At 41.6% G+C, this 23,464-nt stretch overlaps 1 protein-coding gene across 1 annotated transcript in view; it reads left to right on the top strand.

Moving 5' to 3' along the window:
• csmd2 (CUB and Sushi multiple domains 2) overlaps positions 1-23,464 on the top strand; it is an 899,615-nt gene that overhangs the window by 462,556 nt on the left and 413,595 nt on the right. Inside the window, exon 16 of the mRNA XM_071373664.1 lies at positions 1,650-1,844. Coding sequence (XP_071229765.1) covers positions 1,650-1,844 — 195 coding nt within the window. The remainder of the gene's footprint in view (positions 1-1,649; positions 1,845-23,464) is intronic.

The raw sequence follows: 23,464 nt of genomic DNA, 5'->3' as shown, positions 1-23,464 counted from the left end.
TATTTTTTACCTATTTCTTTCCACTATAGACTATTCAGGTCCTTGAACCTCATCCCTTTATAGACCCATATCGTCAGAACTATGAACCTTATTGATGGCTTTCCAGCACAGCTGTTACCTCTACAAACTTCTCTCCATATCCTCCATCGCCGCATCCTCACTATTCAACGCTAATACCACCACAGCAGCAGTCCAGAAATGAGCAGGTCGATTCACTAAAACCAGACAGGTAGCTCCACTAAAACCAGACAGGTAGCTCCACTAAAACTTCCCTCTCTCTCTCTGTCTCTCTCTGTCTCTCTCTCTCTCTCCTCTCTCAATTCAATTCAATTCAATTCAAGGGGCTTTATTGGCATGGGAAACATGTGTTAACATTGCCAAAGCAAGTGAGGTAGATAATACACAAAAGTGAAATAAACAATACAAATTAACAGTAAACATTACACATACAGAAGTTTCAAAACAAGAAAGACATTACAAATGTCATATTATATATATACAGTGTTGTAACAATGTACAAATGGTTAAAGCACACAAGTTAAAATAAATAAGCATAAATATGGGTTGTATTTACAATGGTGTTTGTTCTTCACTGGTTGCCCTTTTCTTGTGGCAACAGGTCACAAATCGTGCTGCTGTGATGGCACACTGTGGAATTTCACCCAGTAGATATGGGAGTTTATCAAAATTGGATTTGTTTTCAAATTCTTTGTGGATCTGTGTAATCTGAGGGAAATATGTCTCTCTAATATGGTCATACATTGGGCAGGAGGTTAGGAAGTGCAGCTCAGTTTCCACCTCATTTTGTGGGCAGTGAGCACATAGCCTGTCTTCTCTTGAGAGCCATGTCTGCCTACGGCGGCCTTTCTCAATAGCAAGGCTATGCTCACTGAGTCTGTACATAGTCAAAGCTTTCCTTAAGTTTGGGTCAGTCACAGTGGTCAGGTATTCTGTCACTGTGTACTCTCTGTTTAGGGCCAAATAGCATTCTAGTTTGCTCTGTTTTTTTGTTAATTCTTTCCAATGTGTCAAGTAATTATCTTTTTGTTTTCTCATGATTTGGTTGGGTCTAATTGTGCTGTTGTCCTGGGGCTCTGTGGGGTGTGTTTGTGTTTGTGAACAGAGCCCTAGGACCAGCTTGCTTAGGGGACTCTTCTCCAGGTTCATCTCTCTGTAGGTGATGGCTTTGTTATGGAAGGTTTGGGAATCGCTTCCTTTTAGGTGGTTGTAGAATTTAACGGCTCTTTTCTGGATTTTGATAATTAGTGGGTATCGGCCTAATTCTGCTCTGCATGCATTATTTGGTGTTCTACGTTGTACACGGAGGATATTTTTGCAGAATTCTGCATGCAGAGTCTCAATTTGGTGTTTGTCCCATTTTGTGAAATCTTGGTTGGTGAGCGGACCCCAGACCTCACAACCATAAAGGGCAATGGGCTCTATGACTGATTCAAGTATTTTTAGCCAGATCCTAATTGGTATGTTGAAATTTATGTTCCTTTTGATGGCATAGAATGCCCTTCTTGCCTTGTCTTTCAGATCGTTTACAGCTTTGTGGAAGTTACATGTGGTGTTGAGGTTCTCTCTCTCTCTCTCTCTCTCTCTCTCTCTCTCTCTCTCTCTCTCTCTCTCTCTCTCTCTCTCTCCAGCGTTCCGCCACAACGAGTGTCCGGACCCGGGCGTTCCAGTGAATGGGAAGAGGTTTGGTGAGAACCTTCAGCTGGGCAGCTCCATCTCCTTCCTGTGTGAGGAGGGCTTTGTGAAGACCCATGGCTCCCAGACGGTCTCCTGTATCCTGAAGGATGGAAACGTGGTCTGGGACAACGCTGTACCACGCTGTGAAGGTGAGAGGAGAGGAATGGAGGCTATTTCTGTCTTGTCATCTTTCTGTCCTTCTGTCCCTCTTTCCTCCATGTTGTTCTCACGCTGTGAAGGTGACAGCAGACATTCCCTCCTCAACTTTCCTTTTATATATTTGTCTCTATATACGTTTAACAGTCATTTAGCAGACGCTTTTATCCAGAGCAATTTACAATTATTGCATTAATGTTAAGTAGCTAAGTGAGACTACAACACATCACAATTGTATCAAGTACATTTTCCTTTAATTAACAGAATATTTATCAGATGAAAATGTGTCAGACATTGCTAGATCTGCTGCCACAGCTCGTCAAACGTGCTTTAATAAGCCCTATCATTGTGCAACAATTCTAAATCCAATCGCGTGTAAAAAAAAAAAACAGTTTTGATGGCAACGATTTAAAAAGATCTTCTCGTTATGTCTCAACTGGTAATTGTGCTTCCCATTCACCGTTGAAGTGGATAGACAATTGTAGGCAGGCTGCGGTGCATCATCACACACCACTTTGCAGTGAGCTGGAGTCAATAGCCTCTGCATTTGGAAGAATTACTTCATTGTTTGAAACCTGAACATTTGATTTCATATTATGAGGAATGTCTTTCCTTGCTTCTAACTAGCCTATTTCTCTCTATCCTATTTCTCTCTATCCTATTTCTCTCTTGCCTATTTCTCTCTGTCCTATTTCTCTCGAGCCTATTTCTCTCTATGCTATTTCTCTCTCTATCCTATTTCTCTCTTGCCTATTTCTCACTAGCCTTTTTCTCTCATGTTCTATTGGTTTTACAATCAACTTTCTTTCATTGTTTAGCAGCTAAAGACACAGTCGTATTATCATCCCATGCTAGTTGATGATAATCCTAGTCATATTAGCATCCCATGCTAGTTGATGATAATCCTAGTCATATTAGCATCCCATGCTAGTTGATGATAATCCTAGTCATATTAGCAACCCATGCTAGTTGATGATAATCCTAGTCATATATTAGCAACCCATGCTAGTTGATGATAATCCTAGTCATATTAGCATCCCATGCTAGTTGATGATAATCCTAGTCATATTAGCATCCCATGCTAGTTGATGATAATCCTAGTCATATTAGCAACCCATGCTAGTCGATGATAATCCTAGTCATATTATCATCACATGCTAGTTGATGATAATCCTAGTCATATTAGCATCCCATGCTAGTTGATGATAATCCTAGTCATATTAGCATCCCATGCTAGTTGATGATAATCCTAGTCATATTAGCATCCCATGCTAGTTGATGATAATCCTAGTCATATTAGCATCCCATGCTAGTTGATGATAATCCTAGTCATATTAGCATCACATGCTAGTTGATGATAATCCTCAGTACATAGCCACAGAAAAACACAGCCATTTCGCCCGCAAAAGATAGTAGTCACAAAAAGCAGAAATAGAGATAAAATTAATCACTAACCTTTGAACATCTTCATCAGATGACACTCATAGGACATCATGTTACACAATACATTTATGTTTTGTTCGATAATATGCATATTTATATCCACAAATCTCGGGTTACATTGGCGCCATGTTCAGAAATGCCTCCAAAATATCCGGAGAAATTGCAGAGAGCCACGTCAAATAACTGAAATACTCATCATAAACTTTGATGAAAGATACATGTTTTACACATAATTAAAGATACACTTGTTCTTAATGCAACCGCTGTGTCAGATTTCAAAACAACTTTACGTAAAAAGCAAACCATGCAATAATCTGAGACGGCGCTCAGATTTAACAACATTTCTCCGCCATGTTGGAGTCAACAGAAATACGAAATTACATCATAAATATTCCCTTACCTTTGATTATCTACATCAGAATGCAGTGCCAGGAATCCTAGTTCCACAATAAATCGTTGTTTTGTTCGATAATGTCCATTACTTATGTCCAATTAGCTACTTTTGCTAGCATGTGTAGTACACGTGTCCAAACGCTTGCGCAGATGCAGGCAAACGTCGGACGAAAACTTCAAAAACGTATATTACATGTCGAATAAACTGGTCAAACTTAGTAGAGAATCAATCTTCAGGATGTTGTTATCATATATATATCCAATAACGTTCCAACCGGAGCATTCCTTCATGTCTGTAGAAGTTATGGAACGCAAGGCGATATCATGAGGAAAGAGCCTGACCAAGAACTGGCAATCTGCCAGACCAATGACTGAAACACCTCCCATCTGGCCCCACTTCACACTAGAGGCTTCATTCCACGTTCTACAGACTGATGACATCTAGTGGAAGGCATAGGAAGTGCAAGCAGATCCATATATTACAGGGAATTGAATAGGCGATGACTTTAACATCGACCAGTCTCCGAATTCTCACTTCCTGTTTGGATTTTTTCTCAGGTTTTTGCCTGCCATATGAGTTCTGTTATACTCACAGACATCATTCAAACAGTTTTAGAAACTTCAGGGTGTTTTCTATCCAATAGTAATAATAATATGCATATATTAGCATCTGGGACAGAGTAGGAGGCAGTTCACTATGGGCACGCAATTCATCCTAAAGTGAAAATGCTGCCCCCTATATCAAAGAAGTTAAAGTGTACTGTTAGCTAGCTAGCTAAAGTTACATGTATGATCTGTGTGGTAATATTATTCGTATCTCGGAGCCATTTGCATTTCCAGTTATAACCTAGCTAGCTAACATTGAACCTGTATAGCTACCTGCTAGCTAGCTGTTTGTCTAAACAAAAGACTCCACTACGCAAGTAACAATTTCAATAGAATGTTCATGATGTCATTGCGACAACTGTCAATAGACTTAGCTGGTAAATTCACTCTGGCTATCTACTCCAATTTCAGACCACTCGTCTGAGTGTACCAGAGTGCAGAATAACTGACGAATTTACAAACACTTAACACCCGTTGAATATGGTCCGGTGTCAGTAAACATTGGCAAAAATATATAATTAAATTGTTGCAAGCAGCTCAGTTACAGTCCCCAATGCTCTGGATAACATGAAGACAGCCTAACGAGCTCTACTAGGGTGAGTAAAATTGTCAAAATGAGCTGTTCCCTCATTTGTGTCTGGAAGTAGCTAGCAAGCTAGCCTTTAGTCTTGAAATCTTTGGTTGTTTAGTGCACAGCTTCACATGTGAATCCTTAAAGAGATGGGTGGGGCTAAAGCTTAAGAGGGTGTGAACGATGCTGAATGGGTGTAGACAAAGAAAAGCGCTCTCCAGTAGGTGTACCACAACATTCAAGGGCCATTTTCTCAAAAGTGAGATTACAAGTTAAACCATTTTCAAAGCTGAATTACTTTCCCATTGTTCCTCATCTCTAGAGTGTGATTGACAATTTTCTACGTTTGAGTCTCTACTTTTATCCAATGTAAAAAAAAAAAAACATTTCAAATTTTGCTACATAAAAACGAATCGAGCCAGTGGGTCATAAATGACTGATGAATATGGGACTAATCACTGGTTAGAGGACAATTTGTAGAATAATCTGGGACTAATCACTGGTTAGGGGACAATTTGTAGAATAATCTGGGACTAATCACTGGTTAGGGGACAATTTGTAGAATAATCTGGGACTAATCACTGGTTAGGGGACAATTTGTAGAATAATTTGGGACAAATCACTGGTTAGAGGACAAATTATTGAAGAATTTGGTAATTATCACTGGTTAGGTGACAAATTATAGAAGAATTTGGTAATAATCACTGGTTAGGTGACAATTTGTAGAATAATCTGGGACTAATCACTAGTTGTGTCACGATTGTCGTCGGGAGAAGGAGAAGAGGACCAAAGTGCAGCGTGGTACGTATCCATAATACTTTTAATAAAGATGAACACTCGAACAAAAAAACAACAAAACGACAGACGAAACAGTTCTGCAAGGTGCAACAAAACACTAAACAGGAAACAACCACCCACAACCAAAGTGGGAAAACAGGCTACCTAAGTATGGTTCTCAATCAGAGACAACGATTGACAGCTGCCTCTGATTGGGAACCATACCAGGCCAAACAGAATAGAAATAGAAAACATAGACATACAAACATTGAATGCCCACCCACATCACACCCTGACCAAACAAAGAATAGAAATATACAAAGCAATCTACGGTCAGGGCGTGACAAGTTGTAGAAGACACCCTTTTTGATTCAAGTGGAACGCAATATATCTTTTTGGATGGTGAAAATGTATGTATTTTTTTATTTTTTATTTAACCTTTATTTAACCTGGCAAGTCAGTTAAAGAACACATTCTTTATTTACAATGACGGCCTACCCCGGCCAAACACAAACCCGGACGACGCTGGACCAATTGTGCAGCGCCTTATGGGACTCCCAATCACGGCCGGTTGAGATACAGCCTGGAATCAAACCAGGGTCTGTAGTGATGCCTCTAGCACTAAGGTGCAGTGCCTTAGACCTCGGCAAGCTTGTGGTGCAGCCAAGTGCATTATATAATAACATAACATAATTAAACATGACAAAATAATTCTACATTGTTAGATTGTATACGACGATAGTAAATGTAGCACACGCGCACATTTTTACAATAATTACATATATTTCTTCCTACCTTAACCATGGAGAGAGTTTTAAAATGCTCCTAAGAACAATTTACCCAGGCACCCTAGACTAGAGCGTCTATAGGGTCTGTGCAGCAGGCTGAATTTTGGCGTCCCTACTAAAAGTCAATGAATATCTAATATGATGCTACTAGTGTTAGCACTCCTCCTAAGAGTCAATGCATATCTGATATGATGCTACTAGTGTTAGCGCTCTCTCTAAGAGTCAATGAATATCTAATATGATGCTACTAGCGTTAGCGCTCTCTCTAAGAGTCAATGAATATCTAATATGATGCTACTAGCGTTAGCGCTCTTCCTAAGAGTCAATGAATATCTAATATGATGCTACTAGTGTTAGCGCTCTCTCTAAGAGTCAATGAATATCTAATATGATGCTACTAGCGTTAGCGCTCTTCCTAAGAGTCAATGAATATCTAATATGATGCTACTAGTGTTAGCGCTCTCTCTAAGAGTCAATGAATATCTAATATGATGCTACTAGCGTTAGCGCTCTTCCTAAGAGTCAATGAATATCTAATATGATGCTACTAGTGTTAGCACTCCTCCTAAGAGTCAATGCATATCTGATATGATGCTACTAGTGTTAGCGCTCTCTCTAAGAGTCAATGAATATCTAATATGATGCTACTAGCGTTAGCGCTCTCTCTAAGAGTCAATGAATATCTAATATGATGCTACTAGCGTTAGCGCTCTTCCTAAGAGTCAATGAATATCTAATATGATGCTACTAGTGTTAGCGCTCTCTCTAAGAGTCAATGAATATCTAATATGATGCTACTAGCGTTAGCGCTCTTCCTAAGAGTCAATGAATATCTAATATGATGCTACTAGCGTTAGCGCTCTTCCTAAGAGTCAATGAATATCTAATATGATGCTACTAGCGTTAGCACTCCTCCGTAAGGGCCTCATCAGGCTTTTTGTTCATGCTAATTGAAGTGGGGCATTACAGATGTCCCCTCTTTGTCATCGAGAGCTGCTTGAGCGCTAGCTAGAGTCCTCCTGAGACCGTCTATCCAGGAGCAGCATTGTGGCGTAAAGTCTGGTTTCAATCACAACAGAAGATGACATACGACCACAACGCTTCGGTGCCGTGTTGTGGAGTGGGTCTGGGTTTTGCTTCATGCTGAATAGACAGAAAGGGGAGTGATAAGGAGGACTAGTCTGATTATCAGTAATAATGAGAGAGAGAGTGAGTGAGTGAGTGAGTGAGTGAGTGAGTGAGTGAGTGAGTGAGTGAGTGAGTGAGTGAGTGAGTGAGTGAGTGAGTGAGTGAGTGAGTGAGAGAGAGAGAGAGAGAGAGAGAGAGAGAGAGAGAGAGAGAGAGAGAGAGAGAGAGAGAGAGAGAGAGAGAGAGAGGGTTTGAACATCCTGTCTGTTGTGTGATGATGTAAGTGGTTTATGTTTAATTATGAAATACATAATTGTGTCAGCTTAGTATTGTTGTCACAGATATATGTTAATCAATGACATTTAGAAACATGTACACAGGCACATTAGCGAACAGCCATGCACGTCTCGTAGCATGTACTGTTGTGTGATGATCAAAGTGGGTTCTGTTCTGTGTGATACACGCACTTACGCACACACACACGCACACACACACACCCTTCCACCCTTCTCTTTCCAGCCACCCATCCACTCAGTCTCTGAAGTAATGTTTGACCTCCAGTCAGTCTCTGAAGTAATGTTAGACCTCCAGTCAGTCTCTGAAGTAATGTTAGACCTCCAGTCAGTCTCTGAAGTAATGTTTGACCTCTACTCAGTCTCTGAAGTAATGTTTGACCTCTACTCAGTCTCTGAAGTAATGTTTGACCTCCACTCAGTCTCTGAAGTAATGTTTGACCTCTACTCAGTCTCTGAAGTAATGTTTGACCTCTACTCAGTCTCTGAAGTAATGTTTGACCTCCAGTCAGTCTCTGAAGTAATGTTTGACCTCCAGTCAGTCTCTGAAGTAATGTTTGACCTCTACTCAGTCTTTGAAGTAATGTTTGATCTCTACTCAGTCTCTGAAGTAATGTTTGACCTCCAGTCAGTCTCTGAAGTAATGTTTGACCTCTACTCAGTCTCTGAAGTAATGTTTGACCTCTACTCAGTCTCTGAAGTAATGTTTGACCTCCAGTCAGTCTCTGAAGTAATGTTTGACCTCTAGTCAGTCTCTGAAGTAATGTTTGACCTCTACTCAGTCTCTGAAGTAATGTTTGATCTCTACTCAGTCTCTGAAGTAATGTTTGACCTCCAGTCAGTCTCTGAAGTAATGTTTGACCTCTACTCAGTCTCTGAAGTAATGTTTAACCTCTACTCAGTCTCTGAAGTAATGTTTGACCTCCAGTCAGTCTCTGAAGTAATGTTTGACCTCCACTCAGTCTCTGAAGTAATGTTTGACCTCTACTCAGTCTCTGAAGTAATGTTTGATCTCTACTCAGTCTCTGAAGTAATGTTTGACCTCCAGTCAGTCTCTGAAGTAATGTTTGACCTCCAGTCAGTCTCTGAAGTAATGTTTGACCTCCAGTCAGTCTCTGAAGTAATGTTTGACTTCCAGTCAGTCTCTGAAGTAATGTTTTACCTCTACTCAGTCTCTGAAGTAATGTTTGACCTCTACTCAGTCTCTGAAGTAATGTTTGACCTCTACTCAGTCTCTGAAGTAATGTTTGACCTCCAGTCAGTTTCTGAAGTAATGTTTGACCTTCACTCAGTCTCTGAAGTAATGTCTGATCTCCAGTCAGTCTCTGAAGTAATGTTTGACCTTCAGTCAGTCTCTGAAGTAATGTTTGACCTTCAGTCAGTCTCTGAAGTAATGTTTGACCTTCACTCAGTCTCTGAAGTAATGTTTGAACTCCAGTCAGTCTCTGAAGTAATGTTTGACCTTCACTCAGTCTCTGAAGTAATGTCTGATCTCCAGTCAGTCTCTGAAGTAATGTTTGACCTTCAGTCAGTCTCTGAAGTAATGTTTGACCTCCAGTCAGTCTCTGAAGTAATGTTTGACCTTCAGTCAGTCTCTGAAGTAATGTTTGACCTTCAGTCAGTCTCTGAAGTAATGTTTGAACTCCAGTCAGTCTCTGAAGTAATGTTTGACCTTCAGTCAGTCTCTGAAGTAATGTTTGACTTTCAGTCAGTCTCTGAAGTAATGTCTGATCTCCAGTCAGTTTCTGAAGTAATGTTTGACCTTCAGTCAGTCTCTGAAGTAATGTTTGACCTTGAGCTCCAGTAATTGTCAACCATTTCCATGACAGTGAACATATTGGACACACTTCCCTTTTGAACCCTCTACAACCACTGTGATTATTATTATCTGACCCTGCTGGTCATCTATGAACGTTTGAACATCTTGGCATAGTTCTGTTATAATCTCCACCCGGCACAGCCAGAAGAGGACTGGCCACCCCTCATAGCCTGGTTCCTCTCTACCCAGCACAGCCAGAAGAGGACTGGCCACCCCTCGTTGCCTGGTTCCTCTCTAGGTTTCTTCCTAGGTTCTGGCCTTTCTATTTCCTAGCCACCGTGCTTCTACGTCTGCATTGTTTGCTCTTTGGGTTTTTAGGCTGGGTTTCTGTATGAAGCACTGACATCTGCTGATGTAAAAAGAGCTTTATAAATCCATGTGATTGATTGATGAACACATTGAACACAGTGGACACATTTAACACATTGAACACAGTGGACACATACAGTACATGACTGAGATGTACTGTATAATATTTTCTCTGTCTCCACCTCTCCCTCTAATATATTCTCTGTCTCCACCTCTCTCTAATATATCTCTGTCTCCACCTCTCTCTCTAATATATTCTCTGTCTCCACCTCTCCCTCTCTAATATATTCTCTGTCTCCACCTCCCTCTCTAATATATTCTCTGTCTCCACCTCTCCCTCTAATATATTCTCTGTCTCCACCTCTCCCTCTAATATATTCTCTGTCTCCACCTCTCTCTCTAATATATTCTCTGTCTCCACCTCTCCCTCTCTAATATATTCTCTGTCTCCACCTCCCTCTCTAATATATTCTCTGTCTCCACCTCTCCCTCTAATATATTCTCTGTCTCCACCTCTCTCTCTAATATATTCTCTGTCTCCACCTCTCCCTCTCTAATATATTCTCTGTCTCCACCTCCCTCTCTAATATATTCTCTGTCTCCACCTCTCCCTCTAATATATTCTCTGTCTCCACCTCTCTCTAATATATCTCTGTCTCCACCTCTCCCTCTCTAATATATTCTCTGTCTCCACCTCTCCCTCTAATATATTCTCTGTCTCCACCTCTCCCTCTAATATATTCTCTGTCTCCACCTCTCTCTCTAATATATTCTCTGTCTCCACCTCTCTCCCTCTAATATATTCTCTGTCTCCACCTCTCTCTCTAATATATTCTCTGTCTCCACCTCTCCCTCTCTAATATATTCTCTGTCTCCACCTCCCTCTCTAATATATTCTCTGTCTCCACCTCTCCCTCTAATATATTATCTGTCTCCACCTCTCCCTCTCTAATATATTCTCTGTCTCCACCTCTCTCTCTAATATATTCTCTGTCTCCACCTCTCCCTCTAATATATTCTCTGTCTCCACCTCTCTCTAATATATCTCTGTCTCCACCTCTCTCTCTAATATATTCTCTGTCTCCACCTCTCCCTCTCTAATATATTCTCTGTCTCCACCTCCCTCTCTAATATATTCTCTGTCTCCACCTCTCCCTCTAATATATTCTCTGTCTCCACCTCTCCCTCTAATATATTCTCTGTCTCCACCTCTCTCTCTAATATATTCTCTGTCTCCACCTCCCTCTCTAATATATTCTCTGTCTCCACCTCTCCCTCTAATATATTTTCTGTCTCCACCTCTCCCTCTAATATATTCTCTGTCTCCACCTCTCTCTCTAATATATTCTCTGTCTCCACCTCTCCCTCTCTAATATATTCTCTGTCTCCACCTCCCTCTCTAATATATTCTCTGTCTCCACCTCTCCCTCTAATATATTCTCTGTCTCCACCTCTCTCTCTAATATATTCTCTGTCTCCACCTCTCCCTCTCTAATATATTCTCTGTCTCCACCTCCCTCTCTAATATATTCTCTGTCTCCACCTCTCCCTCTAATATATTCTCTGTCTCCACCTCTCTCTAATATATCTCTGTCTCCACCTCTCCCTCTCTAATATATTCTCTGTCTCCACCTCTCCCTCTAATATATTCTCTGTCTCCACCTCTCCCTCTAATATATTCTCTGTCTCCACCTCTCTCTCTAATATATTCTCTGTCTCCACCTCTCTCCCTCTAATATATTCTCTGTCTCCACCTCTCTCTCTAATATATTCTCTGTCTCCACCTCTCCCTCTCTAATATATTCTCTGTCTCCACCTCCCTCTCTAATATATTCTCTGTCTCCACCTCTCCCTCTAATATATTATCTGTCTCCACCTCTCCCTCTCTAATATATTCTCTGTCTCCACCTCTCTCTCTAATATATTCTCTGTCTCCACCTCTCCCTCTAATATATTCTCTGTCTCCACCTCTCCCTCTCTAATATATTCTCTGTCTCCACCTCTCTCTCTAATATATTCTCTGTCTCCACCTCTCTCTCTCTAATATATTCTCTGTCTCCACCTCTCCCTCTCTAATATATTCTCTGTCTCCACCTCTCCCTCTAATATATTCTCTGTCTCCACCTCTCTCTCTCTAATATATTCTCTGTCTCCACCTCTCTCTCTCTAATATATTCTCTGTCTCCACCTCCCTCTCTAATATATTCTCTGTCTCCACCTCTCTCTCTCTAATATATTCTCTGTCTCCACCTCCCTCTCTAATATATTCTCTGTCTCCACCTCTCTCTCTCTAATATATTCTCTGTCTCCACCTCTCTCTCTCTAATATAGTCTGTGTCTCCACCTCTCTCTCTAATATATTCTCTGTCTCCACCTCTCCCTCTCTAATATATTCTCTGTCTCCGCCTCTCTCTCTCTAATATATTCTCTGTCTCCACCTCTCTCTCTCTAATATATTCTCTGTCTCCACCTCTCCCTCTCTAATATATTCTCTGTCTCCACCTCTCCCTCTAATATATTCTCTGTCTCCACCTCTCTCTCTCTAATATATTCTCTGTCTCCACCTCTCTCTCTCTAATATATTCTCTGTCTCCACCTCTCCCTCTCTAATATATTCTCTGTCTCCGCCTCTCTCTCTCTAATATATTCTCTGTCTCCACCTCTCTCTCTCTAATATATTCTCTGTCTCCACCTCTCCCTCTCTAATATATTCTCTGTCTCCACCTCTCCCTCTAATATATTCTCTGTCTCCACCTCTCTCTCTCTAATATATTCTCTGTCTCCACCTCTCACTCTCTAATATATTCTCTGTCTCCACCTCTCTCTCTAATATAGTCTCTGTCTCCACCTCTCTCTCTCTAATATATTCTCTGTCTCCACCTCTCTCTCTCTAATATAGTCTCTGTCTCCACCTCTCTCTCTAATATATTCTCTGTCTCCACCTCTCCCTCTCTAATATATTCTCTGTCTCCGCCTCTCTCTCTCTAATATATTCTCTGTCTCCACCTCTCTCTCTCTAATATATTCTCTGTCTCCACCTCTCCCTCTCTAATATATTCTCTGTCTCCACCTCTCCCTCTAATATATTCTCTGTCTCCACCTCTCTCTCTCTAATATATTCTTTGTCTCCACCTCTCTCTCTCTAATATATTCTCTGTCTCCACCTCCCTCTCTAATATATTCTCTGTCTCCACCTCTCCCTCTCTAATATATTCTCTGTCTCCACCTCCCTCTCTAATATATTCTCTGTCTCCACCTCTCTCTCTCTAATATATTCTCTGTCTCCACCTCTCTCTCTCTAATATATTCTCTGTCTCCACCTCTCCCTCTCTAATATATTCTCTGTCTCCACCTCTCCCTCTAATATATTCTCTGTCTCCACCTCTCTCTCTCTAATATATTCTCTGTCTCCACCTCTCTCTCTCTAATATATTCTCTGTCTCCACCTCCCTCTCTAATATATTCTCTGTCTCCACCTCTCCCTCTAATATATTCTCTGTCTCCACCTCTCTCTTTCTAATATATTCTCTGTCTCCACCTCTCTCTCTAATATATTCTCTGTCTCCACCTCTCCCTCTCTAATATATTCTCTGTCTCCACCTCTCCCTCTAATATATTCTCTGTCTCCACCTCTCTCTCTAATATATTCTCTGTCTCCACCTCTCTCTCTAATATATTCTCTGTCTCCACCTCTCTCTCTCTAATATATTCTCTGTCTCCACCTCTCCCTCTCTAATATATTCTCTGTCTCCACCTCTCCCTCTAATATATTCTCTGTCTCCACCTCTCACTCTCTAATATATTCTCTGTCTCCACCTCTCCCTCTCTAATATATTCTCTGTCTCCACCTCTCCCTCTAATATATTATCTGTCTCCACCTCTCACTCTCTAATATATTCTCTGTCTCCACCTCTCTCTCTAATATATTCTCTGTCTCCGCCTCTCCCTCTCTAATATATTCTCTGTCTCCACCTCTCTCTCTCTAATATATTCTCTGTCTCCACCTCTCTCTCTCTAATATATTCTCTGTCTCCACCTCCCTCTGTAATATATTCTCTGTCTCCACCTCTCTCTCTCTAATATATTCTCTGTCTCCACCTCCCTCTCTAATATATTCTCTGTCTCCACCTCTCTCTCTCTAATATATTCTCTGTCTCCACCTCCCTCTCTAATATATTCTCTGTCTCCACCTCTCCCTCTCTAATATATTCTCTGTCTCCACCTCCCTCTCTAATATATTCTCTGTCTCCGCCTCTCTCTCTCTAATATATTCTCTGTCTCCACCTCTCTCTCTCTAATATATTCTCTGTCTCCACCTCTCCCTCTCTAATATATTCTCTGTCTCCACCTCTCCCTCTAATATATTCTCTGTCTCCACCTCTCTCTCTCTAATATATTCTCTGTCTCCACCTCTCTCTCTCTAATATAGTCTCTGTCTCCACCTCTCTCTCTCTAATATATTCTCTGTCTCCACCTCTCTCTCTCTAATATAGTCTCTGTCTCCACCTCTCTCTCTAATATATTCTCTGTCTCCACCTCTCCCTCTCTAATATATTCTCTGTCTCCGCCTCTCTCTCTCTAATATATTCTCTGTCTCCACCTCTCTCTCTCTCATATATTCTCTGTCTCCACCTCTCCCTCTCTAATATATTCTCTGTCTCCACCTCTCCCTCTAATATATTCTCTGTCTCCACCTCTCTCTCTCTAATATATTCTCTGTCTCCACCTCTCTCTCTCTAATATATTCTCTGTCTCCACCTCCCTCTCTAATATATTCTCTGTCTCCACCTCTCCCTCTCTAATATATTCTGTCTCCACCTCCCTCTGTAATATATTCTCTGTCTCCACCTCTCTCTCTCTAATATATTCTCTGTCTCCACCTCTCTCTCTCTAATATATTCTCTGTCTCCAGCTCTCTCTCTAATATATTCTCTGTCTCCACCTCTCCCTCTCTAATATATTCTCTGTCTCCACCTCCCTCTCTAATATATTCTCTGTCTCCACCTCTCTCTCTCTAATATATTCTCTGTCTCCACCTCTCCCTCTAATATATTCTCTGTCTCCAGCTCTCTCTCTCTAATATATTCTCTGTCTCCACCTCTCTCTCTCTAATATATTCTCTGTCTCCACCTCCCTCTCTAATATATTCTCTGTCTCCACCTCTCCCTCTAATATATTCTCTGTCTCCACCTCTCTCTCTCTAATATATTCTCTGTCTCCACCTCTCTCTCTCTAATATATTCTCTGTCTCCAACTCTCCCTCTAATATATTCTCTGTCTCCACCTCTCTCTCTCTAATATATTCTCTGTCTCCACCTCTCCCTCTCTAATATATTCTCTGTCTCCACCTCTCTCTCTCTAATATATTCTCTGTCTCCACCTCCCTCTCTAATATATTCTCTGTCTCCACCTCTCTCTCTCTAATATATTCTCTGTCTCCACCTCTCCCTCTCTAATATATTCTCTGTCTCCACCTCTCCCTCTCTAATATATTCTCTGTCTCCACCTCTCCCTCTCTAATATATTCTCTGTCTCCACCTCTCTCTCTCTAATATATTCTCTGTCTCCACCTCCCTCTCTAATATATTCTCTGTCTCCACCTCTCTCTCTAATATATTCTCTGTCTCCACCTCTCCCTCTCTAATATATTCTCTGTCTCCACCTCTCCCTCTCTACTATATTCTCTGTCTCCACCTCTCTCTCTCTAATATATTCTCTGTCTCCACCTCTCTCTCTCTAATATATTCTCTGTCTCCACCTCTCTCTCTCTAATTTATTCTCTGTCTCCACCTCTCTCTCTCTAATATATTCTCTGTCTCCACCTCTCCCTCTCTAATATATTATCTGTCTCCACCTCTCTCTCTGTAATATATTCTCTGTCTCCACCTCTCCCTCTCTAATATATTCTCTGTCTCCACCTCTCCCTCTCTAATATATTCTCTGTCTCCACCTCTCCCTCTCTAATATATTCTCTGTCTCCACCTCTCTCTCTCTAATATATTCTCTGTCTCCACATCTCCCTCTCTAATATATTCTCTGTCTCCACCTCTCTCTCTCTAATATATTCTCTGTCTCCACATCTCCCTCTCTAATATATTCTCTGTCTCCACCTCTCTCTCTCTAATATATTCTCTGTCTCCACCTCTCCCTCTCTAATATATTCTCTGTCTCCATCTCTCCCTCTAATATATTCTCTGTCTCCACCTCTCCCTCGCTAATATATTCTCTGTCTCCACCTCTCCCTCTCTAATATATTCTCTGTCTCCACCTCTCTCTCTAATATATTCTCAGTCTCCGCCTCTCTCTCTCTAATATATTCTCTGTCTCCGCCTCTCCCTCTCTAATATATTCTCTGTCTCCACCTCTCTCTCTCTAATATATTCTCTGTCTCCACCTCTCTCTCTCTAATATATTCTCTGTCTCCGCCTCTCCCTCTCTAATATATTCTCTGTCTCCACCTCTCTCTCTCTAATATAGTCTCTGTCTCCACCTCTCTCTCCCTCTAATATATTCTCTGTCTCAGACTCTCCCTCTAATATATTCTCTGTCTCCACCTCTCTCTCTCTAATATATTCTCTGTCTCCACCTCTCTCTCTCTAATATATTCTCTGTCTCCACCTCTCCCTCTAATATATTCTCTGTCTCCACCTCTCTCTCTCTAATATATTCTCTGTCTCCACCTCTCTCTCTAATATATTCTCTGTCTCCACCTCTCACTCTCTAATATATTCTCTGTCTCCACCCCTCCCTCTCTAATATATTCTCTGTCTCCACCTCTCTCTCTCTAATATATTCTCTGTCTCCACCTCTCTCTCTCTAATATAGTCTCTGTCTCCACCTCTCTCTCCCTCTAATATATTCTCTGTCTCCACCTCTCTCTCTCTAATATATTCTCTGTCTCCACCTCTCCCTCTCTAATATATTCTCTGTCTCCACCTCTCCCTCTCTAATATATTCTCTGTCTCCACCTCTCTCTCTCTAATATATTCTCTGTCTCCACCTCTCCCTCTCTAATATATTCTCTGTCTCCATCTCTCCCTCTAATATATTCTCTGTCTCCACCTCTCTCTCTCTAATATATTCTCTGTCTCCACCTCTCTCTCTCTAATATATTCTCTGTCTCCACCTCTCCCTCTCTAATATATTCTCTGTCTCCACCTCTCCCTCTCTAATATATTCTCTGTCTCCACCTCTCCCTCTCTAATATATTCTCTGTCTCCACCTCTCCCTCTCTAATATATTCTCTGTCTCCACCTCTCCCTCTCTAATATATTCTCTGTCTCCAACTCTCTCTCTCTAATATAGTCTCTCTCTCCCTCTAATATAGTCTCTGTCTCCACCTCTCTCTCTCTAATATATTCTCTGTCTCCACCTCTCTCTCTCTAATATATTCTCTGTCTCCACCTCTCCCTCTCTAATATATTCTCTGTCTCCACCTCTCCCTCTCTAATATATTCTCTGTCTCCACCTCTCTCTCTCTAATATATTCTCTGTCTCCACCTCTCCCTCTCTAATATATTCTCTGTCTCCACCTCTCCCTCGCTAATATATTCTCTGTCTCCACCTCTCCCTCTCTAATATATTCTCTGTCTCCACCTCTCCCTCTCTAATATATTCTCTGTCTCCACCTCTCTCTCTCTAATATAGTCTCTGTCTCCACCTCTCTCTCCCTCTAATATAGTCTCTGTCTCCACCTCTCTCTCTCTAATATATTCTCTGTCTCCACCTCTCTCTTGCTAATATATTCTCTGTCTCCGCCTCTCCCTCTCTAATATATTCTCTGTCTCCGCCTCTCCCTCTCTAATATATTCTCTGTCTCCACCTCTCTCTCTCTAATATAGTCTCTGTCTCCACCTCTCTCTCCCTCTAATATATTCTCTGTCTCCACCTCTCCCTCTAATATATTCTCTGTCTCCACCTCTCTCTCTCTAATATATTCTCTGTCTCCACCTCTCCCTCTAATATATTCTCTGTCTCCACCTCTCTCTCTCTAATATATTCTCTGTCTCCACCTCTCTCTCTAATATATTCTCTGTCTCCACCTCTCACTCTCTAATATATTCTCTGTCTCCACCTCTCCCTCTCTAATATATTCTCTGTCTCCACCTCTCTCTCTCTAATATATTCTCTGTCTCCACCTCTCTCTCTCTAATATAGTCTCTGTCTCCACCTCTCTCTCCCTCTAATATATTCTCTGTCTCCACCTCTCTCTCTGTAATATATTCTCTGTCTCCACCTCTCCCTCTCTAATATATTCTCTGTCTCCACCTCTCTCTCTCTAATATATTCTCTGTCTCCACCTCTCCCTCTCTAATATATTCTCTGTCTCCACCTCTCCCTCTCTAATATATTCTCTGTCTCCACCTCTCTCTCTCTAATATATTCTCTGTCTCCACCTCTCCCTCTCTAATATATTATCTGTCTCCATCTCTCCCTCTAATATATTCTCTGTCTCCACCTCTCTCTCTCTAATATATTCTCTGTCTCCACCTCTCTCTCTCTAATATATTCTCTGTCTCCACCTCTCCCTCTCTAATATATTCTCTGTCTCCACCTCTCCCTCTCTAATATATCCTCTGTCTCCACCTCTCCCTCTCTAATATATTCTCTGTCTCCAACTCTCCCTCTCTAATATATTCTCTGTCTCCACCTCTCCCTCTCTAATATATTCTCTGTCTCCAACTCCCTCTCTCTAATATAGTCTCTCTCTCCCTCTAATATAGTCTCTGTCTCCACCTCTCTCTCTCTAATATATTCTCTGTCTCCACCTCTCTCTCTCTAATATATTCTCTGTCTCCACCTCTCCCTCTCTAATATATTCTCTGTCTCCACCTCTCCCTCTCTAATATATTCTCTGTCTCCACCTCTCTCTCTCTAATATATTCTCTGTCTCCACCTCTCCCTCTCTAATATATTCTCTGTCTCCACCTCTCTCTCTCTAATATATTCTCTGTCTCCACCTCTCCCTCTAATATATTCTCTGTCTCCACCTCTCCCTCTCTAATATATTCTCTGTCTCCACCTCTCCCTCTCTAATATATTCTCTGTCTCCACCTCTCCCTCTCTAATATATTCTCTGTCTCCACCTCTCTCTCTCTAATATAGTCTCTGTCTCCACCTCTCTCTCCCTCTAATATAGTCTCTGTCTCCACCTCTCTCTCTCTAATATATTCTCTGTCTCCACCTCTCTCTCGCTAATATATTCTCTGTCTCCACCTCTCCCTCTCTAATATATTCTCTGTCTCCACCTCTCCCTCTCTAATATATTCTCTGTCTCCACCTCTCTCTCTCTAATATATTCTCTGTCTCCACCTCTCCCTCTCTAATATATTCTCTGTCTCCACCTCTCTCTCTCTAATATATTCTCTGTCTCCGCCTCTCCCTCTCTAATATATTCTCTGTCTCCGCCTCTCCCTCTCTAATATATTCTCTGTCTCCACCTCTCTCTCTCTAATATAGTTTCTGTCTCCACCTCTCTCTCCCTCTAATATATTCTCTGTCTCCACCTCTCCCTCTAATATATTCTCTGTCTCCACCTCTCTCTCTCTAATATATTCTCTGTCTCCAACTCTCTCTCTCTAATATATTCTCTGTCTCCACCTCTCTCTCTCTAATATATTCTCTGTCTCCACCTCTCCCTCTAATATATTCTCTGTCTCCACCTCTCTCTCTCTAATATATTCTCTGTCTCCACCTCTCTCTCTCTAATATAGTCTCTGTCTCCACCTCTCTCTCCCTCTAATATAGTCTCTGTCTCCACCTCTCTCTCTCTAATATATTCTCTGTCTCCACCTCTCTCTCTCTAATATATTCTCTGTCTCCACCTCTCCCTCTCTAATATATTCTCTGTCTCCACCTCTCTCTCTCTAATATATTCTCTGTCTCCGCCTCTCCCTCTCTAATCATTCTCTGTCTCCGCCTCTCCCTCTCTAATATATTCTCTGTCTCCACCTCTCTCTCTCTAATATAGTTTCTGTCTCCACCTCTCTCTCCCTCTAATATATTCTCTGTCTCCACCTCTCCCTCTAATATATTCTCTGTCTCCACCTCTCTCTCTCTAATATATTCTCTGTCTCCAACTCTCTCTCTCTAATATATTCTCTGTCTCCACCTCTCTCTCTCTAATATATTCTCTGTCTCCACCTCTCCCTCTAATATATTCTCTGTCTCCACCTCTCTCTCTCTAATATATTCTCTGTCTCCACCTCTCTCTCTCTAATATAGTCTCTGTCTCCACCTCTCTCTCCCTCTAATATAGTCTCTGTCTCCACCTCTCTCTCTCTAATATATTCTCTGTCTCCACCTCTCTCTCTCTAATATATTCTCTGTCTCCACCTCTCCCTCTCTAATATATTCTCTGTCTCCACCTCTCCCTCTCTAATATATTCTCTGTCTCCACCTCTCTCTCTCTAATATATTCTCTGTCTCCACCTCTCCCTCTCTAATATATTCTCTGTCTCCACCTCTCTCTCTCTAATATATTCTCTGTCTCCGCCTCTCCCTCTCTAATATATTCTCTGTCTCCGCCTCTCCCCCTCTAATATATTCTCTGTCTCCACCTCTCTCTCTCCAATATAGTCTCTGTCTCCACCTCTCTCTCCCTCTAATATATTCTCTGTCTCCACCTCTCCCTCTAATATATTCTCTGTCTCCATCTCTCTCTCTCTAATATATTCTCTGTCTCCACCTCTCTCTCTCTAATATATTCTCTGTCTCCACCTCTCCCTCTCTAATATATTCTCTGTCTCCACCTCTCTCTCTCTAATATATTCTCTGTCTCCGCCTCTCCCTCTCTAATATATTCTCTGTCTCCGCCTCTCCCCCTCTAATATATTCTCTGTCTCCACCTCTCTCTCTCCAATATAGTCTCTGTCTCCACCTCTCTCTCCCTCTAATATATTCTCTGTCTCCACCTCTCCCTCTAATATATTCTCTGTCTCCATCTCTCTCCCTCTAATATATTCTCTGTCTCCACCTCTCTCTCTAATATATTCTCTGTCTCCACCTCTCCCTCTAATATATTCTCTGTCTCCACCTCTCTCTCTCTAATATATTCTCTGTCTCCACCTCTCTCTCTAATATATTCTCTGTCTCCACCTCTCACTCTCTAATATATTCTCTGTCTCCACCTCTCCCTCTCTAATATATTCTCTGTCTCCACCTCTCTCTCTCTAATATATTCTCTGTCTCCACCTCTCTCTCTCTAATATAGTCTCTGTCTCCACCTCTCTCTCCCTCTAATATATTCTCTGTCTCCACCTCTCTCTCTCTAATATATTCTCTGTCTCCACCTCTCCCTCTCTAATATATTCTCTGTCTCCACCTCTCCCTCTCTAATATATTCTCTGTCTCCACCTCTCTCTCTCTAATATATTCTCTGTCTCCACCTCTCCCTCTCTAATATATTCTCTGTTTCCATCTCTCCCTCTAATATATTCTCTGTCTCCACCTCTCTCTCTCTAATATATTCTCTGTCTCCACCTCTCTCTCTCTCAATATATTCTCTGTCTCCGCCTCTCCCTCTCTAATATAGTCTCTGTCTCCACCTCTCTCTCTCTAATATATTCTCTGTCTCCACCTCTCTCTCTCTAATATATTCTCTGTCTCCACCTCTCCCTCTCTAATATATTCTCTGTCTCCACCTCTCCCTCTCATATAATATTCTCTGTCTCCACCTCTCCCTCTCTAATATATTCTCTGTCTCCACCTCTCCCTCTCTAATATATTCTCTGTCTCCACCTCTCCCTCTCTAATATATTCTCTGTCTCCAACTCTCTCTCTCTAATATAGTCTCTCTCTCCCTCTAATATAGTCTCTGTCTCCACCTCTCTCTCTAATATAGTCTCTGTCTCCACCTCTCTCTCTCTAATATATTCTCTGTCTCCACCTCTCCCTCTCTAATATATTCTCTGTCTCCACCTCTCCCTCTCTAATATATTCTCTGTCTCCACCTCTCTCTCTCTAATATATTCTCTGTCTCCACCTCTCCCTCTCTAATATATTCTCTGTCTCCACCTCTCCCTCGCTAATATATTCTCTGTCTCCACCTCTCCCTCTCTAATATATTCTCTGTCTCCACCTCTCCCTCTCTAATATATTCTCTGTCTCCACCTCTCTCTCTCTAATATAGTCTCTGTCTCCACCTCTCTCTCCCTCTAATATAGTCTCTGTCTCCACCTCTCTCTCTCTAATATATTCTCTGTCTCCACCTCTCTCTCGCTAATATATTCTCTGTCTCCACCTCTCCCTCTCTAATATATTCTCTGTCTCCACCTCTCCCTCTCTAATATATTCTCTGTCTCCACCTCTCTCTCTCTAATATATTCTCTGTCTCCACCTTTCCCTCTCTAATATATTCTCTGTCTCCACCTCTCCCTCGCTAATATATTCTCTGTCTCCACCTCTCCCTCTCTAATATATTCTCTGTCTCCACCTCTCCCTCTCTAATATATTCTCTGTCTCCACCTCTCTCTCTCTAATATAGTCTCTGTCTCCACCTCTCTCTCCCTCTAATATAGTCTCTGTCTCCACCTCTCTCTCTCTAATATATTCTCTGTCTCCACCTCTCTCTCGCTAATATATTCTCTGTCTCCACCTCTCCCTCTCTAATATATTCTCTGTCTCCACCTCTCCCTCTCTAATATATTCTCTGTCTCCACCTCTCTCTCTCTAATATATTCTCTGTCTCCACCTCTCCCTCTCTAATATATTCTCTGTCTCCACCTCTCCCTCTCTAATATATTCTCTGTCTCCACCTCTCTCTCTCTAATATATTCTCTGTCTCCACCTCTCCCTCTCTAATATATTCTCTGTCTCCACCTCTCTCTCTCTAATATAGTCTCTGTCTCCACCTCTCTCTCCCTCTAATATAGTCTCTGTCTCCACCTCTCTCTCTCTAATATATTCTCTGTCTCCACCTCTCTCTCGCTAATATATTCTCTGTCTCCACCTCTCCCTCTCTAATATATTCTCTGTCTCCACCTCTCCCTCTCTAATATATTCTCTGTCTCCACCTCTCTCTCTCTAATATATTCTCTGTCTCCACCTCTCCCTCTCTAATATATTCTCTGTCTCCACCTCTCTCTCTCTAATATATTCTCTGTCTCCGCCTCTCCCTCTCTAATATATTCTCTGTCTCCGCCTCTCCCTCTCTAATATATTCTCTGTCTCCACCTCTCTCTCTCTAATATAGTTTCTGTCTCCACCTCTCTCTCCCTCTAATATATTCTCTGTCTCCACCTCTCCCTCTAATATATTCTCTGTCTCCACCTCTCTCTCTCTAATATATTCTCTGTCTCCAACTCTCTCTCTCTAATATATTCTCTGTCTCCACCTCTCTCTCTCTAATATATTCTCTGTCTCCACCTCTCCCTCTAATATATTCTCTGTCTCCACCTCTCTCTCTCTAATATATTCTCTGTCTCCACCTCTCTCTCTCTAATATAGTCTCTGTCTCCACCTCTCTCTCCCTCTAATATAGTCTCTG

The sequence above is a fragment of the Salvelinus alpinus genome, chromosome 29, assembly GCF_045679555.1.
Source record: "Salvelinus alpinus chromosome 29, SLU_Salpinus.1, whole genome shotgun sequence".
NCBI classification, from domain to species: Eukaryota; Metazoa; Chordata; class Actinopteri; order Salmoniformes; family Salmonidae; genus Salvelinus; species Salvelinus alpinus.
The sequence above is the reverse complement of the archived record's forward strand: the minus strand, read 5'-3'. Positions and strand labels throughout refer to the sequence as shown.